This window comes from Thermobia domestica, chromosome 3, assembly GCF_964235325.1.
Source record: "Thermobia domestica chromosome 3, izTheDome1.hap1.1, whole genome shotgun sequence".
NCBI classification, from domain to species: Eukaryota; Metazoa; Arthropoda; class Insecta; order Zygentoma; family Lepismatidae; genus Thermobia; species Thermobia domestica.
The window spans coordinates 62,162,563-62,184,193 of NC_137456.1; the positions used below are offsets into that span (position 1 = coordinate 62,162,563).

The 21,631-nt window shown below is 34.6% G+C and overlaps 1 protein-coding gene across 1 annotated transcript in view; it reads right to left on the reverse strand.

Annotated features, from left to right (window-relative positions):
- lwr (ubiquitin conjugating enzyme lesswright) overlaps window positions 1-21,463 on the reverse strand; it is a 29,405-nt gene extending 7,942 nt beyond the window's left edge. Inside the window, exons 1-4 of the mRNA XM_081750970.1 lie at window positions 21,307-21,463; window positions 14,924-15,002; window positions 10,923-11,006; window positions 5,667-5,784 (exon numbers count right to left, since the gene is read on the reverse strand). Coding sequence (XP_081607096.1) covers window positions 5,667-5,784; window positions 10,923-11,006; window positions 14,924-14,989 — 268 coding nt within the window. The 5' untranslated portion in view covers window positions 14,990-15,002; window positions 21,307-21,463. The remainder of the gene's footprint in view (window positions 1-5,666; window positions 5,785-10,922; window positions 11,007-14,923; window positions 15,003-21,306) is intronic.
- Between the last annotated feature and the right edge of the window lie 168 nt (window positions 21,464-21,631).

Here is a 21,631-nt window from a genome sequence, read left to right on the forward strand (position 1 = left end):
TTTTTTGGGGGGGGGGGGGAAGAAACTAGTTGATTTACTTCGCAAAAATTGTCTGTCACCTCTTCAGCAACACGTTGAAGAGCATGGGCCATACAGGTGAAATGAATTAAGTGAGGGTAAAAAAACTAAGTTCTCTAGCCGCTTTTAACATGTATGCTGCACTGTCTGTATAGATAACAAGGACTTTTTCTTCCTGAACTCCTCCCGGCCACAACACTTTAAGACCATCATTTACAAAGCGAGCAATCGTGGAATGATTCGTGCGTTCCAGTATTTACTCACAATAAGATAGGATTAGGATTTAGATGGAGCATCTTCACTTAACTTTCCAATCACTAAATTTGCTACATAAGGCCCCAAAACGTCTGTTGTTTCGTCCATCGAAAGCCAAATATATGAACTATCTATTTCTTCCCTAATGATATCTATAGCTTCCCTATAACAAACTTCGAGATAACACTTTCGAAGAGTCGATTCGTCAGGAATTCGACGCCCGCAGTACTTCTCCAGAAAAGCATGGTATTCTGGCACTTGAATTTTGTTCCAAGGAATGTTTGCTGCTATCATTGCTTGGCGCAAGTCTTTGAAAAACTCACTCACTGAAGTATCTTGATGCATTTGTGTCAAGAGTATTTTTTTTTTTTTTTTTAGTTCGCAAATTTTTATTTCTTGCATGGAGTGCACTTCGTACATGTTCTAACTGAGATTTCATTGAACATCCAATTTTTTTTATCACACACTTGCCACAACACCACTTTACCGTCCGCAGTAAACGCATCATCGATAGTTACTCACGACCACAATTTCGCGGATAAAGTTGAGGGAACCGGAGCCATTTCTAACTTCGACGGTCAATACAGAACACGTGCGTTTTGCAACTGCAATACTAGAGTACTGTCCTCCTGTCATTCAATTGAACAAGCGAAGTTCTTTGAAAGCTTAGGTTACCTGCTATGATATTGCCATTGTCGCCAGCTTCTTGAAACGAACTCTTTCAGTAAATTCCTGGAAGCACACTAGCATACAGTTTTAACTGGAATTGCAGGATTTGCTTTCATCATTTTTTCCGTCCGACCTCCGATAATAATCAAATAGATTTCATTTAAGAAATCTCCTGGCCAGTCGCCTGTCAGGCACATGGTCTGTCTTCCTCCAGAGTTGAGAATAAAGGGCGCTGCTAATGTACCCCGGAGGATTTTTACTTGTTTCTTCTTATATTTATTTTGTTATCGGCGAAAATTCTGCGAAACATGGTTTGACAAATAAATAAATAAATATATAAAAAGATATTTCTCTTTCGGTAAAGAAACGAAAAGATAGACATGACAAAATTGAATCTAAATGCAAGCCTTGCACAGTTGGAGAGTATTTTTTTTTTTATTTTATTTTAAATTAAAATTTCAGTAAACGCAAAATTTTAAGACAGTTTTATGTATAAAAAAAAAAAAAAAAAACATAGATATATATAATATTGGTCAAATATGTACAAAAAAATACGTAATATGAAACTTGAGTTGAAGCACCCTATAGATGTGAACCACAAACATTTACGGATTTGACGAACCTACATATGAAGGAAAAAAATATGTAATTACATACAAATCGGAACATTACTTATCACGGCCGATTTCCACTGGAATGCAATTATAGTTCCAAAATAACATTGTTATCATTAATTCGACTCCTTTAAGCCTACCACACCTTCTCCTAACCGGTGACAATAGCTTTTTGACAGTCAATATTACTCTCATCCTTCTAACACAGCCATTTTACTACATGCAAATTGTGTGTTTTGTCAGGCGAGATATTTGTAGTGTTAAACACAGCTAAATAATGTTAACCCTCGCACTATCTAGATATTTTTTGTAACGCGGACTACCGGGGGGGGGGGGGGCATTTGTTCCCACTTCTTAAAAGATGAAATACATCTTGCAAAAGAAACAAATTAGAAACTCTCACAAGAATCTACAATGACTGAAGTGAACAGTACACGGAATAAGACTAACAACTACTTGTTATATTAGTCAGCTATTTACAGGCCAAAAGGTATAGCTATGACCTATGACTTATATATAGCTATGACCTATATAAAGGTATGAGCTATGACCTCGGAAGGGTACGAAGAACGTTAGTGGTTAGGAAGGTGGCAACAGTAAGAGAAGGTGGCCTTTTTGATAGTGTTTCTAACCCATACGGATCCTAACGTTCAATATAAGTACAATTTAACAATGAATGTTAAACACTCAACGTAATTGATATATGCAGGTTGAAATATTTTTGAAGGCTCAATGCCGTCTATATCTTCTACTTCATCATTTCCATCTTCTGTTTCTTCTATGCTGTCTTCCCGAAATTCTAGGGATCGGATTACTTTCTGTAAATATCAAGTACTTCCAATGAAATTAATCTTTTCTCCAAGTATTTGCAACAATGCTTTTACGGAAGGTATTGATTGTATTGTGGACAACTTCGAAGAACAATACACTCGTCAAAATCATCCAGTCCGATTTTTGTTTTCCTTTGTGTCCGTTTCTTCTTCTCGTTCTTATTACAGGGTGTCTACTAAAATCCCAAAATTAAATTTCGTGATCTTTTCTTTTCCAAACCAAAGAATTTAGAAACATTCTCAAGAGTGAATTTGCCCGTTTCATGTATGCAATAGAAGCGTGCTTTGCTTGCGATTTGGTAACATCTAAAGCTGATCATAGACACTTGGTGGTGAATTTTGACGTTTTATAAAACAAAATTTTCCAGTCTATACCATATTTATGCATTAAAAAAAAAAAAAAAAAAAAAAAAAAAAAATCGTGACCTAAAATCTAAATTTCGTGACTTTTTCTTGACCTTCATGACCGTTTTCTGATTTCATAACTTTCGTGACCGATACACACCCTGTATTAATTTGACTTTTTCGCACTCATTCAAAACACGTTTTAATGTACTTACTAAAACATCAGTAACTCTAGCCGCTTATGTACCGGTACCTGTTTTCATTGCTTGGTTTTTAACTATCAGCCTCTCTCTTCATAAAATTCATTTAAATTTTTTCAGTTTCGGTTGTAATTCTTCTTGCCCTTCATGTGGTAAAAAGGAACCAAATCAGCATACAAACACAAATTAAAACAGCATAGAACTCTACAAAAACCTACCACGCTCCACAGAACAAACGCTGTTTAGTTCGGAACTATTGTGGCCTTGAAGACACCCCGTATCTGTGTTCCATAAATAAGCATTCCTGGAGGGAGGATAAAAACGGACCATTTTGCTTTACCAAAGAAAATGACAAACTTTACTGGGTGAGGAGAAAAGAAGTTGACAGGTCTGTAGAATGCAGGGATTAAATATATTCTGCACTGTCCCAGGATTATGCACCGAGGCTAAGGAAGACGGGAGATGACGATAATGAATGAACTAACTGAATGAAGATGTACACGGTGTTTGTCCATCACCACTTGTCGCGAGCTGAGATTGAATCACAGATCCCATGCACCAGCGGTGAGCTCTCTACCACTGAGCCACCGCAGCTCAAAATATAGATCGTGTCATGTGATGGAATTTTTACTTAATTTAAATTAATATACGCTCATCATGCATTAAAAAGGTAAAAGGTAACCATAAATCCACCTAGTACATTTGAACATTTAGTTAAAACAAATGAATGTTACATACTAGGACACCTGAATATAAGTGATCAGATCGTTTAAATGAATGCGAGAAAAGTAAGCCTGGGGTTAGACTCAAAGCGTGTTTATCATTTCTCCCCAGCAATGCGAGACATTGCCAAATTCTAGTTTACGCTTGTGCCAGTTGGCAACACTACTGGTAAGCAGTATCTTTTAACCGTGTTGACTGCGGGTCTCAAGGTCATAGCTCATGCTATTTCTCTTGGCCTGTAGCTAAGAGTGACTCTTCTAAATGCCAGTCACATTCCCTACCAACGGGGGTGGGTGTGGGGGGGCACTTGTGCCAACCAACTGAAAACAATACATTTATGAGACACATTAATACAGTGGTTGAAGTGAACAGTACACGGGATAAGACTAACCGCCAAATTCAGAAAAGGCGGGATAGAGCTATTTATTATACTGCCATCTAGGAGAGAGACTTCTAAATGTCATTCACATCTACCAACGGGAGGAGGTATTTTATGCCCACAACTCAAAATAGTAAATTTATGACACATACTAACGTTCAATTTGCTATACTGTAAAGTATATGAGGTAGCCAAACATGTTGAACTTTTTTTTTAAATACAATTTTAGAGAAACGACGAAGAGTACTTTAAAAAAAAAAAAAAAAACAAACATACTGTGGTGGGCACAAAGTATTCCCCGTTTATAGTGCGAAGGTTAATGACTTGGGTTGATGTTTTTATTATTTTTTATTTTTTTATTTTTTAACGGAAAGTTACATTTTCGGGAATTACAAATCTTCACAAACTGACTGACAGTCTAATAAACACAATCACCTACGGTGTGGTTTTCTTCTCAAGGAAGGATTTTTCCCCCTTCAGTTTACGTATTGTGATAGGTGCTACATGATTTATGGAATATTCTGAAAGTGAGAGTGTTAAAAGCTTAAAAACTATTGTCTTTCGAGTTGTCAAATATTTCCCTTTTTATCAAGTCCACAGTAGTCTTACAGAAGTTACAAGAACACGCTAACATACTGACTGATTTTTTTCTTTATTTACTCCCTTCTTAAAGACGAATATGGTATCCTGTGTGGTACATTAACAGTAGGAAAAACTGAGTGGAAGTGTGTTAAAATAAATTATCACCCACTTAAAATTAGTATTAACTTTTTTTCCTAAAAAAATACATCAATATTGCGGATACTTTGTCAAGTATTTACTATCAAGGACCGCTGAGGTTTAAAACATACGCAACAGGGTATTCTCATACTTAAGGCTTCAGCGCAAATATTCACTTTTTGTATTTTTAGAGGTACTCTGTGTGTTTCTCTTTTCTTTGTTGGAATTAAGTTCAGTAAGTGCACTTAACACCAACGAAATTTTATTTATAACAATTATTTTTGCAAGTAACTACGAATTTTTTATCTACTTCTTGCCGGGTCTTTAGTTCCCACATGGAATCGGAACGAAGTACCCGGGTAGTCCCCCCCCCCAAAAAAAAATACAATGCGTTACTAAGTTAAAATACGTTAAGTTAAAAAAAAAAAATGAAGTTGATGCTTGAAATATATAAAAACACTCCTGCTGCTTATGCTTTGAGACTCTATGATCCTTGATAACGGATATTCGATAAGATATCTGAAATATTGGATACCATTTCCTTAGGAATACCAAGAAACTTCGTATTAACTTTATTTGGAATACGTATTCCATTCGTTCTATTAGTCATTATAATCTACTTTCCTGTATCATCCTCTAAACACACTAACTCGAGATCTATTTCACTGCCTCTGCTATAATTATTTTTTTTACAAGGAAGATTTAATATATATACGAACGACGATACGCTGTACAATTCAGATGAATCTGATTCCCTCATTTGAAAGACCATACTTTTAAACCAGCGATTCTAAGTTTGAAAAAATGGTAGCCTTACAGCGGTTTCACTATATATAAAAACAAAGGCTTTATATATATTATTTTCGCTTCGCATTAAAAACACACAAAAAAGGTCACGCCAGAGCTTACTTACCTGAAGGGTACACGTTTGGATGAAACAATGGAGGCTCGAACTTGCATTTTGGAGGACTTGATGGATAATCATCTTTGAAGATCATTCTCAGCTTATACAAACCACCTTCCCATGGAGTCTGAAAAGACAAAGCATAGACAAGCAGTGAAAGAATTGTTTTGAATAAATAGGTTTCTTGCTAAAATGCTCGCAGTTGTATAGGGTCATTCCACGTCAACTCAACACAGTCATCGAGACTGACCTGTTTGGATTTCGATGAATTTTGGTACAGTTGTTGGCCTTATAAACTTACGAAAAAATATCAAATTTTAGGTCTCTTACTTCATTGGTTCTTACGTTATTTAATTTTGAAATTTGAAAATTTCGAGAAAATTGGATGCGTTTTGAAATCTTTCATGAAGTGCAGAGCAGCAAGCAATTAAGATACAGACCTGGGAGTAGTATCGTTTAAAAGCTCTTTTAATGGGTTTTCATATGAGATGCTACTTGATAGGGGTTATTTTGAAAAAGAAAATGTTAATCAAAATTTGCTTTAGAATTTTTCAAAATTAATTTTTTTCAAAAAGTGACAATTTTTAAATTTTGAAAAAATTCTCAAAGTAAGTTCATAATGTCTCCTTACATCACCCAAAACTTTGTTCTGGAATCTCCATGGGATCAGGAGTTCCAGTGCATAACACTCACACATATTCAGGAAAAAATGCACTTTTATTACTTACTGTCTCTAGTGACAAGCCTTGAACTGCTGGAATGTCTCCATATTCTTTTTTTTTTTTTTTTTTTTTTTTTTCACTTCCTTTTCTGATAAAGTGTATGTTCGACCAGCTGTGACTGGACTGACTGCACAGTATATTAGGTGCTGTAGGATAGGAAAATGAAGGTGTTGATCCTGTTGGATAAACCCACTTGCGATCTTTTCTTTGAGCAGTTTGTACGCCTCCTATATATTACAAAGCATTAGTCTTTTGGATACTTTTAACTTCAGTACCTGTTCGTCCACCGCAGAAATGCAGTCCTTTATTCCTGGCACCACTCGACTGAATTCGTCACTTGCATAAAAGTTTGACACAGTTAACAGTTTCAGTTGGTAGGTTTTTTCCGGGTTTCATTTCAGGGCGTGACATCTTTTCTTTCGAAAGTATCTTCGCTTGTCTTACTATGTAGTTGGGGCCTAAAATTGTTGCCATTGTTTTTCTTATACTCCAATTATCAGGAACAAGAGTCAGCAACATAACCTTTTTTTCTACTAGTACAGCTTGCATATATCTTTTTGACATATTTTAGGAAACCACATTCAGTATCACTGTCTTCATCGGTAGAAGGTACATTCAACAATTTCCTCTACTGCAACACTGATCCTTGCTGCTTTCTCCTTCGAATATAAGTTCTGACCAATCTTCCTTTTATCCAGAGGTGACTCTCCTATCTCTAAAACAGAACAGTTTAGAGATTGAAGTGCTTCTGCTGTATTTGAATAAGGTAAATCACAAACGTCGGCATCTTTCTGCAACTATTACACACTTTAATTTTCATTTGTTCCTGGCATCAAGGCACACATCCACTGGGTCACAGGTGTCAGTTCTTTCCTAACGTGTGAATGGTTAGGTTTATCAAAAGGGTTAAAACAATTCGAACTCTGTCTCTTGTCTGAAGGACCCATTCTGCAGATATGTAGTACTCGACCCACTAGGACTAATCACTGAACACAATGCACTCACATGGATCAACTACCCTCCTTCAGGTCTGGAGCTCCACTGATTGATTACGGCTAGTGTTCCCAACACAACTAGAAAAAGTGGCTACAATCAATAGTTAAAAATGGCCAGAAATGGCTAGGGAAAAAGTATGCTTTCGCGCTGAGACATGCTAAATAAATTCGATTTCTATAACAACATAAAATTAAAACAAGATGCCTCTAACAGAAATATAGTAAATCTCATCAATATCATCATCTTCAGGTTGAGGCGATGCTTCATTTGTCTCGATTGTTTACCCGGCTGCTTCAGTTCCAACTAGTTGCAGCTGTAGCTGAAATTTTGTATAGAAAACAATATTTTCACACACGGCGCAACCCAAATCTCACTCTTAAAATTGAAGAAAGCGTTTTTGTGTCGATATTATCTTCAAATTCCAAAGTGAAACAAAAACTAAGTCATTAAAAGACTGTTTCAGTGGTTTCAAATCCCCTCGGATGATAAAAAGCGAGATTTTCTGAAGGGTGTCTATGTTATCAGGAAGTTTATTCTGAATTTCTTTAACGAGTTTTTTTTTTACTCACACTTCTACCCCGAAGATTTTTCTCAGCGTCTGCTGGTAATTTACAGGTTTCGAACTCCTCTACTGTGTAACCAAGATATGAGGCGGAATCAATATGACCATCAATGCAATCTTTTAGGGGGGTTAATTCTAGCAGTAGATCTCAGTTAAAGAACGAACAAATCAAACTTCAGAAAATAGAAAATGATACAATATATCCAGAGTAGCTGAAGTCCAAAAATTGCTAGAAATGGCTGAAAGCAAGAAGCACATGTCTAGAAAAGCCTCTAGTGGCTTTCTCGAAAATTTGTGGCTACCAAGTTTCTTAAAATGGCCAAATCTAGCCACAAAGTGACTAAATTGGCAACCCTATTTACAACTCGCTATTGGGTGTGGAAGAAGCAGTTCATGGTCAGGTGTGGATATGAACAAACTTGTACAGACTTACAGTAGTAAGACCTGCCATTGGAAATTCTGCAGAAAGAAACTTCTATCGGTCTTAAGAATGGATAGTAATACAAGTGCATTTTTTTTCCTGAATATGTGTGTGTTATGCACTGTAACTCCTGACCCCATGGAGATCCCAGAGCAAAACTTTGGGTAATGTAAGGAGACGTTATGAACTTATTTCGAGATTTTTTTTTTCAAAATTTTCAAACTGGCACTTTGAAAAGATAATTTTGAAAATTTCAAAAACAAATTTGATTTTTTATTTCAAAAATTAACCCCCTATCAAATAACATCTCATATGAAAGCTAATTAAAAGAGCTTTTAAACGAAACCACTCTGTTTGTATCTTAATTGGTTGCTGCCCTGCACTTCATGAAAGATTTCAAAACGCTTCCAATTTTCTCGAAGTTTCCAAATTTCAAAATTAAATAAATTAAGAACCAATGATGTAAGAGACCTAAAACTTGATATTTTTTTCATAGGTCTATGAGGCCAACAACTGTACCAAATATCTTTAGAATCGGAGATGTGAAGACAGAATTTCCTCTGAAATTTGTTGAGTTGACGTGGAATGACCCTATAAAAGAAATATGTGGCCAATTGACTGCATTACATACATTCATGCAATGCTTTTTTTACACGTACTCATGCGATTTATTCTTAGTAATGATATTTACTAATTAGCGAAATATTTGCGAAAGTACTGTACACATCAGTTCAGTTACATTTAATGTGAATTTTTCATCTATGTAGCTTCCATTTAATATTGTATATTTTCGAACACTGAGATCATTGCACAATACGTATTCTCGATGCCAATATGACGCTAGAGTTGAAATTTCTCAAGTTATTTTACTCTCCTTTCTTTCCATATTTTTCTTCCTCTCTCTTTCCTTCCTATCTGATGAGTTGTCAATAAATAAATTATTATAAAAATTACAAGTGAAAATTTATTCTGTTGACTGCGAACGTGAGAATTTCACTGTGCACTTTCAGCCACTTAAGCTGTGTTCTTGTTCATCAGCAAGTTACTCACAATAAGATTTAACACTATGTCTTTCCAACTATGAACCTTTGCTCTAAAAGTGCAAATTGTGTTATAAAGTGAATTCGATCTTAATATGGAGTACCTTTCTGGTGAACAAAGTCACAGCTTAAGTGCCCGAAACCGTCCAGTAAATATTCGACAGACAAAGTCAATAGAATTAACGTTTCCATTTATAAGTAACAATTTAAATCTGTCAATTTCAGTCTTTAAAGTATGCTAGTAAAACAATTTATCACATAGTTTATTATTATTTCTGTTTATATATTACCGGTTCGGGCGAACATAATGGTAAGCGCAACTTCCGGTGAGACTGAGTTACTAGCTCGAATTGGTTGGGATCGAATCACAGAACAATATGTAGGTAGTATAATTTTGGAAATGTACAGTCATGTCCAAAATGACTGTCGCATATCTATAGCTGTCTTCTTGTAAAAATATAATTTGATACTGATTTTGCAGGACACTTTTAATACTGAAACTATGTGTATAATCAGGAAATGTATATTTGTGGTAAATTTCGTAGAAAAAAGAATTATAAATACGAAAATTAGAATGAGTAAAACAAAATGTTGCTAAATGAACAAGAAAGTTTTATTTTCGTTTTATTGTTCTTCTTTACTGCTCTTTTGACATGAAATTTGCCGATTATACACAAACTAACATTATAAGAAATAACGGGCGAATTTGTTATCAAATTATATTCCTACAACAACATATTTATAGACATGCGACAATAATTTTGGACATGAGTGTACCTGCAGATGGCAGAAGAAGTGGTTTGATAAATGTTATTGCACAGAATTGCATGGGAATGTTGAATTCTTTTTCTCAATTTACTCGAAAAATTAGAAAATGTGACATACCACTATGTTTCTCCGAACCTTTCATATATAGTGTGTAACTAACTTATTACTGAAATACTTCATATTAAGAATTCACTGAACTAAATGCTATAATTAATAACGAACTAACTAACTAACTAACTAACTAAATAAATAAATAAATAAATAAATAAATAAATAAATCAGCTCTGTCATGCACCATTTGCTGTCGAAAGGGATTTCCAAACTTGCTCTTCTAAAGTTTTCAAACTGCAGCTCTTCTAAAATAACTGCTATAAATAATCGAAAGCGTTCAGTCCGTACAGACTTTCATATGTTCATGGAAAAACAAAACCCAAGAAAACACAACAACGATGATACGTAAGTAATATAGTCTTCCTTAATCAAATAGAAAAATGAATAATTCAAAAGCAAATACAGTGTTTTATTATGAAATTAGAAAACACTTAATACAAATTTCTGCACAAAACATGAAATTACACATCTTCCCTGAAACTTGAGTCTGTAACTCAAATTGCTTTTATAACTAAAATTGATGCATCATTTTTAATGTCAGAATAATTTTAAAATACGAATAAACAACAGAGTAACAAGTGCTCCTCAAAATATCAACTGTTTCTTGTTTTTCTCTATGTAGTATATATAATCTTCCATACTTACTGATTTCTTTCCTGGTATGGCACATTCCCAGTTCATCAGATTCAAGCTTCCATCAGCGTTTTTAGTAGGTCTCGCAACGAATCCCTATAAAAATAAAAAATGAAGAGAGAAATACTTAAAATAATTTTAGATTACAATAGAAGATAGAAACTAAATACTGAAGGCGAAAAGAATGTTGCGCCATATACAGGGTGTTCAAGGAACTATGGGGATGTACTTTAGATGTTTCCACAATTAAAAAGTCCATATCGACTCATGTCCGATAGAGGTCCCTAGAGGTCCAATGAAAATTAGCAATGCATTTGGTTAATTAAGCACTGTTTACTAAATTAACATACTTCAGGCGATATTTGAAGTTTTGGAAAGACGCCAGCAATGTTGTCATTACTGAATTCCCGCTTATTTGATTGCTAATTCCAATAAACTTAACAGAACTGCTGCAATAAAATAACTTCTTAACGTTATTTTGTACATTTACGACAATAATAGATATTCAAACTCTTAAACTTTCAAAATTAGTTAGAACCAGGGTGGAAAAAAATCATGATTTTTTTCAAAAAAATCATTTTTGTTGATTTTTTTGATTTAAATCGATTTTTTTGATTTAAATCAAATCTTTTTCTTCGTATAACACAAGTCGCGAACTGAAAAAAAAACATTAGGAATTAGTATTAAATGTTAATTATGCCATTTAAGTGAAAGTGTTGGGTTTTAATTTTGAATTAATTCCCAATCGTTAACCTATTTCAATCCCAAACAATGTTTCTTAAGCATTAAGGAAAAAGTACAGCAATGTATATCAAATGACACTTTTCACGAAAGTTACTGATATTTGGCAGGGGCATATTTTTAAACAATTGGAACTAGCTAGCGGCACGAAATAAATATAAAGTACATAAATTTCGCCTAAAATTAACTACCTCACTCTATGACCTATGGAACCCGGAGGTTCAATGCCATGTTCACAAAAGCTCTCCTGACTTATATCCTTAGTCAACTGAATCCAGTTTCTATTTTGTATTCTTATTTCTGCGAGACCCATCTTAATATTGTCCTCCCATCTGTGCCTACGTCTTCCTAATGGTGGTTTTCCGATTGGACTTCCAGTTAAAACTTTGAAAGGGGTCCTACTTTCTTCCATTCTCGCTACATGTCCTGCCCACCTGAGCCTCCAAGATTTGATGACCCTAACAATGTTTGGTGAATGGTATAAATTATGCAGTTCCTCATCATGAAGTTTTCGCCATTCCTCATTTCCGTTCCTTTGGGTTCCGAATATTGTTTCAGAATTTTATTCTCAAATACTTTCAGTCTGCGTTCTTCCCTCAGCGTAAGCGACCATGTTTCACAACCATACAGCACAACAGGCATAATTATCGTTTTATACATTTTAAAGCTTCAAATTCCTCGACACAATTCGCGAGATAAAATATTTTGAACTGAATAATAACACGAATTCCCTGCTTTCAGTCTATATTTAATTACCTCGTGATTATCGTTTTCTGATCCTATACATTAGCCTATGGCAGAACTTTCTTTGTCTTTATGCGATGAGCTTTTGTAAGTCAAAAATTTTCTGCAGGAATTCCAAAAAAAAAATAAAATAAAATAAAATAAAATAAAATAAAATAAAATAAAGTAAAATAAAATAAAAAATCAAGATCAGTTCCAGCAGAAGAAACACTTGTGATTGTTAAAAATATGCTTTATGTGACGTGAAAAGCAGTTCAAATGCGAGTTGTCCGTGCATTTAAGACATCTATACATAGCAGGCACGGTTTTATACTTTTCTGTTTGCTATTTTATTTCCTCTGACAATTTTTCCTGCACAGGCGCGGCAAATTTTCTGCGATCACATCGCAGAGCTCGGCATGTTCTGCAATGGGGTCAAGTATCCACTTTATCAAAAGTATTATTCGATATTTTAACGCATCCAAAATATGTATCCCGAGGAACTTCTATGTATTTAGTACATAAATTTCGCCCAAAATTTTAAAATCAATTTTTTTTTTGTTTAGGAGAGGGGATCGGACCCCTCTAAATACGCCCATATTATCTGGAAACAAACAAATAGACGTGGACACAAAAGAGTTTTCATCTTAAATGTCCATGGTGATTTCCCCTTGGAATAGAAATTTCAAAACCCTGTGTTACAAAGAGAAGAAAGCAGGGTTCACCCGTAACCCATTCAAACGGGATTTTCCCTGATCGTTCCCTACATAATACTCGTTTTCATACTGTGCTTACATACATTTGAGTCTTATTGTATTATGATTATTATCTTCCATAATCGAAATAACAGAAGAGAAACGGGATTTTACTTAGTTTCACTTTAAATTAATTCATTTCGGAATTTGATTTAAATCAACGATTTTTATTTAAAAAATCAAGTGATTTAAATCTTGATTAAAATCGTGATTTAAATCAGACTGATTTAAATCAATCCACCCTGGTTAGAACTTTTAAGATTTTGTAACTTATTGTAAGTTAATTTTCTTCTTTGTAGAAACGAAAACCATATCTAGATTTAGACTTATGTGCCAGTCCATAAATAATATTTCAATAGTTTTAAACAAAATTATGAATGACAAAGATCAAATGAGAAATAACGTAACTTAAACGCAATACATAAAATATCAAATGTTTGAATTATTGCAAATAAAATAAATGAAATTCAATGTTTGAAACGCTGTTTGATATTACGGAAACGGTAAATTAAAAGTACATAGTCAAAAAAAGTGTTCATCCACACAACTTGTATAATCTACATAAAATAAGGATGGCCACATGCGGATAATTTCCTATTCGGATATCGGACAGAAACTTATCAGGAATTAAAATATTCGGATAAAATCCAGGTAAAGGGTAAGTAATAATATGCGGATAGCAGAAATGATTTCTAACAACTCACATAAGAGACGGACGCGTAAGTCTACTCTGTTCAAAGGGCTGTACCCATTATACGTGGTTTGATGTGACTGTTCAAATTCAAACACGTGACATGCGAACGCAATTACTGCTGTTTTAAATAACACATTTTCTCTAATAATCTCTTTCAAAAAATATCTAAATGCCCTATATATATATATATATATATATATATAAAACCAATGGACAAAAGTTCTATTCAGAATGAAATAATTGAAGTAAAAGATGTGTCAGGGTGTCTACTAAAATTTCAAGATGAAATTTCGTGACCTTTTCTTTACCAAATCATAAAATTTTCTAACATTCTTATGAGCGAATTAGGCCGAATTTTCATCCATGCGATAGAAACGTACCTTGCTTGCGATTTGGTAGCGTCTAAAGCCAACCATAGACATTTTAGGTGGTGAATTTTGACGTTTTATAAAACAAAATTTTCCAATCTGTACTTACATTTGCACAGTAAAAAACGCTAAATTTCATGACTTTTTCGTGACTTTCATGGCCGTTTTCTGATTTCGTGACTTTTTCGTGACCGATAGACACCTTGTGTGTTGGATGATGGATTCTAGATTGTCTATATACATTTTCAAAATTATACAGTGTGGGAGAAGGAAGAACCACAAGAAAATCCAAGGACACGATGTTGTCCACCACTAATAATTCATTTGGCTTGGGATTGAGCCACGAAGCTCTCGCATAAGGTGATTCATTATTATTATTATTACGTTCAATATTTTTTTCGAGATATTCCCCTCAATTAATGCCTCCTCCGAACTACCACCAACGTCTTCATCCAACTACTACACTTAGAACGATTCGGTCGAGTTGTCTCGAACTTTCAGCGTACGACGGAGTCCTCCGTGCCTGATACGTCCTCATAGAGGAGGATGAGGAGAAATGTCAATTGAATTACAATCCAAAATTTAAACACTTGTAAGAACGTAGGAATCTTAACCTAGTCACGTTTTTGATTACCTCACATAAATTACAATCGAAACAAAAAATAAATAATTATCACTGAAATATGTATAAGTCGTTTAAAATCTTTGGTAAAAATAGGAATAAAAACTTACGAATGGATGATCTTTCCTCCATGCTTTCCTCTCTTCTGCAAGTCTTGCAATTGCAATTCCAGACATTTTGAAGAGTTATCTGAAGAGAAAAAAGAGATATACATTAAACTTAAAATGCAACGTTAATAGAACTACTCTTATACGTTTAGTTAGTTTTTACTGTAGACATTTCTGGACAGCTTGTCCCAGTCTTCAATACAAATTCATTAAGGAACATCTTTGTTACTTGGATTACATTATCCGTGATATTCCTGCACTGTAGAATTAATTATCAAAATTATCAAAGATACATGTTCCTGAGAAACTCGTCTGCTCCGACAAGGCACACGTCATGTTTTCGTAGTTCAGCATTTTTCACGCAGAAAAGTGTTACAGAGTTCTACAGAAGAAAAGTGTTTAACATATTTTGGTGGAATAATTTTGTAATTCATTGGCATTTCATCGCGTCTCTGCCACCGGTGGCCCACTGGTGGTATAATTTTCAAAACGGAAGTGGGACCACCGCGGATCGTTGCAGTGAGGCCATCAATTTTTGGCGAGAGGTCGCTAGTTACCCATCGATGGTCCACCGACGCTTACGACACGGGGTAACTCTAAATTAAATTTAATTAGGAAATCACTATAGTTGCTATAAGAACTAATTTTTGAACTTGGACTGTGTAATATTGGTCTTTTGAGGCAAACATTTCCTAAGTTCAACTTCGAGTATCTTCGGGAAACATAAACCAAAGATAATAGGTTTGAACCCACAATCCATCGTTCACAATCGAAAACATTCTGTAAATCCGTATTTTCCTCTTTTAAGTGTAATAAGATGTGTTGATCCGTTATTAACTGTACTGTAGAAACAATTCATCATTATAGTACTTAAGGATAAAGTATTTCGAAACTATGTATACATGGAAGCACATGATAGTTGCCTCAATCCAGCTATAATCAATGCCCTCAATTCCCTTCGTGCAGTTCAAACTGATTTTCCTGCAAGCTGTTACACAACGACAATTAGTCTAGTTGTCTACGTGTCGAACTGCAGAGCCAAAGGACGAGGGGATAGAATCTCGGAGATGGACATGAAAATGTTTATTACTTGCAGAATTATACATTTCACCCATAATAAAATGAGCATTTAAACAGTTTGTGTTTCCGTGGAAAAGTAAGAATTTATTTCAAGTTAAGCTTGTGAGCAGTGAAGCAAAACGAATTGGGCTCATGGTTGTCCGAATACCTGACGATTTGAATAAATCATACGACACGCCTTTAGTATGGAGTTAAAGAGCTTTCTAATACGTATAAAGAAATCTCACTGACCTAAAATCCATTACGAAATAGCACCTACCAGAAGCTTCAACACCACGTCTGCGTCACTTCAATGAACGCTGTATCGCAACTTTCTATATAAGTTTCACTCACTTGACGTCTAGTCAGTCGACCGTACTTGGTTTGTTAGCTAAGTATATTGAAGGGGTATAGACGAAAAATATGCAAAATTCGTTTTTCAATTTTGTCAGGAAATGACGAAAATGTGACGTCCTTATGTTTCACAATTGTTGAACTTTTTTTTTTTTGGGGGGGGGGGGGTAAATTTCATTCATCTGCTGTATATAGTGACTACTGCTGTTAACCATTGCTTTTTTTCATTTACACATTCTATCCTCTTTCAAGTTCGGTTCCACATGCCTTTCCATTTAGTTTCATATATTCTGTTCGATTAAATACAAATTCCTCAAACTCTTATATGTCCAAATTAACAAAACGGTTCTCTTGCTTTTTCTAATACTGATGATTTAGATATCAAGAGAGTTAATTTAAATAAACTTGCAACCAATTTGTTAATTACTACGAGCATTGAGTTCTTCCTCATTGTGTGTTCATATATATTCTTCAGTGTTTACATTCTAAGAATAATAAATATTTATGCCAAAATTAGATATAATTGAAGTATATGAAGGTTAAGTGGGTAATAAAGCAGTTCAAGCCAATATCTTACTTCAATTTGTATCGTAGATTACAATTATCGTTAAAAGAAATTGAATATTCGCATCCAAAATTGACTTTATCTAGGTAGGATGGATAGAGATGCGCACGAGACAAGATTTAAGGCCGTCTCGTCTCTACAATATGCTGTAAAAGTGATGTCTCGACTCGAAAAATGTATACTTTTCTATTCGAAGAGCTGTGTCTCGACTTGAATTGTGTCAGGAAAAGTCTGTCTCGACTCGACTCTGCGCATCCCTAAGGATGGACAGTTTGAAGAGCCCAGTATACCAAAGCTGGCGGGGTAACCAATTACACCATTACGCAACATCTATTTCAGATACAACCATTATTATACACTTGATTTTCACAAGCTGCTTCTTATAATAACTATATTGATTTCCTACTTAAATTCAATTATAGATAATTGTTTCTTACGTAGCAGCTAATATTTATGCTATACAGTATAAAACAAGTACACATTCAATGTAAATAAATAAAAATGTAAGATATTACAGATTACTGATATTGTGATTTAATCCGATTTTAAGCAGTACATACTTTCTAAATAATTGTTCAAATTGCTTTATAAGAATCCAGATTATGAGGTACCTTAAGTTTTTGTAATGCAAAAAACTGACCCCCCCCCCCCGAAATTTTATGTTTATCCAAATAAAATATTGTAAAGTGGATTAAATCTTGTAGAGTGTTCACATTTCCAAAAATGAAGTTAGCAAAGCCCCCCGAAATATATATATATGAATAATTTTCATTTTGGACGTGTGGTTTTAGGTATTCAACTGTATTTACATTTCTCATTTTAGAGTTTTCGTATATGAATTATGGACATGCCGGGCTAGTAAATATGACAGGGATTTGAAAAGTGACAATTCGTCGGATAATGTGTTTCCAATCACTTCACAGTAGAAATTTATATTTATAAAAAAGTTCTCATATATTAAAAAAAAAAGGAAGAAAAACTTTAAATTTCCGCACGGAGGCTCGAACCGTCGCCCTTCGTTTCAGAAATGTCAGTAGCAGTACTAAACCAGCTTGACCACAGACGCAACTTACAAGAGATTGTGTTATAATATTGATAATAGAATCGCTTTAAGCATAGGTTCCTACTTGGAGGTTTAAATATCCATTTTCTGTCGTTTTCAGCAATTTCTACTTAAGATAATGGTTGATTTTGCATATTGGAACTGTGCAATCAATATTAATCTCAGAAATAAGTAGTTTGATTTTGCTTTTACATTTTCACATCGCTCGGATGACAGTACGGTTTGGAGCTAGTGTCTATATAAAGAACGGCGGGAACATGCAATTCCCCGTGTATAGATATGCGGGAATTGTGACGGATCTAGGCTCACTTTTTCGGACTTGGTTTCTGAACGAGTTTCCAGCTTTTTGTGAACAGGTGTGTACATCGAAACTTCCACTAGTACGGAAATAGTAAGCACTTGAAATAGTAAGCGTTTCGTAGTTTTCACAACTCTGACCATTAAGCTTCTTAAATTTGACAAGAACTTTTACGCTATTGCTTGTGTTGATTCTACAGAATGCTTATTTTGAAGAGTAGCAACAAACAACTGAACTAATGTTGTTGGAAAACTAAAGTTCACTGAAAAATACTTGTGTTACCATCAAAGGTAATAACAAATAATACTAATAGTTTTACCCGTAAAACAAATGAGGGATAACGTCCCTCGGCGTGGCCGGGTCGGCGAGCACACTATTCATGAAAAGTATTTTCTAAAATGTAAAATTGCAAATTTTACTTAAAATAGATCGTAAGCATAATTCATACATTAATTTGTTCCATAATTATCCCAAGCTAAGGTAAGGTTTTTATTTTTTTCATTCCGTACATTCAGAACTTTACAAAGGTCTTATGTTGAATGTTGTTGTGTAAAGTCCAAAATCAGATAAAAATCACTTTCAGTGTGTTCACCTTGAAAGTGTATAAGTGTTATACCAATAATATACTAACAAAACCCTCAAAAACCCGGGTGGGTTTTTTCAGGTTGGGCTCACTTGGCAAACTCGGAATCAAGTATTAGCTTGAGCCAAAATCAATTGGGTGCGCTTCACTTAACTTCATTTACTTTCACTTCACTTAACAATTGACGTCATATTTTGCTGAGTATCATCAATTGTAAAGATACGTAACTCCTGTGAGTATATTTGGATTCTATATAAAATTTCCTTTAATTAAAAGTATATATCATTGTATATTTGTGCATATTTAGGTTGAAACTTCTTTGACGTCCTTATAAATGCGTAAAATTCCAAAGAGTTATTAATTTTTTCATGATTATATATATATATATATATATATATATATATATATATATATATATATATATATATATATATATAATTTGATGATCTACTTTCAATGTGAACGTGTATTTACACCCAGAAATTCGTTTCTGGAGGCATAATGTGTTAAACGTATGTACGAAATGTGCTACTTGATTTCACAATAGGGTTATATAAGTGATCAAAATACATATCGGGATCCTACTTCTTACATGTATAATAAAGTAGAAATACGAAACGGAAGATGTTTTCTTTAGCAAGTAGTATCCACAACAAAGACAAAATGAAGTGAGTTGCTACGTGAAGACAGTGCAGAAAGTGATCATAGAAGTTGTCACAAAGCTGTGCTTTTATGCTTTATAAACTGTTTTCCCACTATCCACCTTTATGAATATATCTACCGTTGGCGACGCGCCTGCTTGCTATGGACACACCCCACCCGCAGTGCTGTGCTGTGCTTCTGTTGATTCGGTTGAAAAAGCTTTTCCAGGCCAGCCGTCATGAGTACCTGCCCAAGTGAGGTTTTTCTGAGTGTTCCTCATTCACACCAGGCAAATGCAGAGATGGTACTCTCAGGCCACTTCCTCCTCAATTCCCCGGGTAGTGTGACTGCCGAGGGACGTCATTCCTCATACGTTAGGGCTAATATGGCTACTGAAGCCGAAAAACAAGAAATTTAATTAATCCATTTTAGTAAATAACTAGCACAAGTTAGTTTGTTTATTTTATGCACTGTAGTTATTATGCCATATATCCACACGCTGTATTAACATTCAGCCCTGCAAACGTCAACCTGAACCCATTCAAACAGTTAGTACCTTAAGGAATACTTTCTAGGTGTAATAGGTTGAGTGCATTTTCAGTTTCGAAAAGTTCATATTATGTCCCCATAAAAAGAGACCGACGTGCAATCCACCTACAATTTTTGAAGATACTAGGTATACATTTCGTAAAGAAAAAAGTAAATATGCAATTACTTTAAGTGGATAAAACCTACGCTGTAGATTTACTATACGGTTCCATACACAACTTCAGCGCATTGCTCGTATTATCTCACGGTGCTTTTAAGTTTAACGCCCCTTACCAGCACCGACCGAGGCTATGAGATGTGAACCTGCAATTTAATATGAAATTCGAAAGACCTGAATGCGTTTAAATTTCTCGACTTTCCAACAGAGAAATAGATCCAGAACCCTGTCTCCAAAAGGCGCATGGGTTAATGTTTAGCTTTGGGTAACCAGGTTTTTAATCGACTTTTTTTTTTTTTTTTTTTTTTTTGCGACATTCTATTCACACTCGGTTAGGTTAGGTTAATAACATTTAATTCAGACAGAATTGTCAAGCGAGCGTTAGCCAGTGAAAGCGGGTTGGAGTCCCGCAGGGCACAGTGTTTTCTGTCTTCGTTAGTGTTTGCCCCCCATTACTAAACAATTACCGGCGCATGACCAACGGCGAGTGTACATTATATCAATGGCTCTCTTATCATAACTACTGCATCACAAGTAAATGTTACATGTTTGGAAACAACTGTTTGTAACTCAAAGGCACATGCTAAGCACTCATTTGCATTAATCCAGTTGAACACTCAAGATTCCAATGCATTACTAAGCTGTAACAAAAAAGAAAATATACAAATGGATATGAATTTTACATTTTTCTTTTTCATTCGGGACATTTTAAAATTACCTGCACTGCCTGAAACGCCTTGAGCGAAATCAAAATTATCTCTAATAACCACAGATATTGTCTCTAATAATCACCAATATTAGTAACCATGAACTTCAATTGTTAAATGTATGACTGACAGCTAGATGTCCATCACCGAAGTACTTATCAGAATACAAATTGTTCCCGCCAAAACTTATGTAGTTCTTCCGGGAATTTCAACCTTGAGACTATATTATGTATATAAGGCGCAAAGCAATAAAGGTTTATCTTGTAATTGAAAAAACATCACAACATCATATTTTACTAACAAGGCGAGAAAAATGAAAAGATCTCAAACAGGTCATATTCGAGTTTCCACCAAACTTCCTTGCAACAGTATTAATTACATTATTTAGCTGTGACATATTGTAACTTACACGATAATGATTTTCTTAACTCTTCTACTCAATTATAAGGAGAAATTCTTCCGATTTTGTCTAAATTCCTTCACTTAATAAATATTCCACACACTTCCTCTCGTAAATCTAAGAAGTTATTAGTGTTGCCAGACCGTCATACTTCAAATCAGAGTTGCCACATGAGACTCACGTTTAATCTCAACAAGTGTCTTGATTTTCCTAAATTATACCAGATTTTCAAACGATATTTCTGTAATAACTTTAAGAGTCTTCATCCCAGCGAAATTAAAATACCGCTAATTTTACAGTAATTATGTAATATATTCAAATAGATAAAAGATAA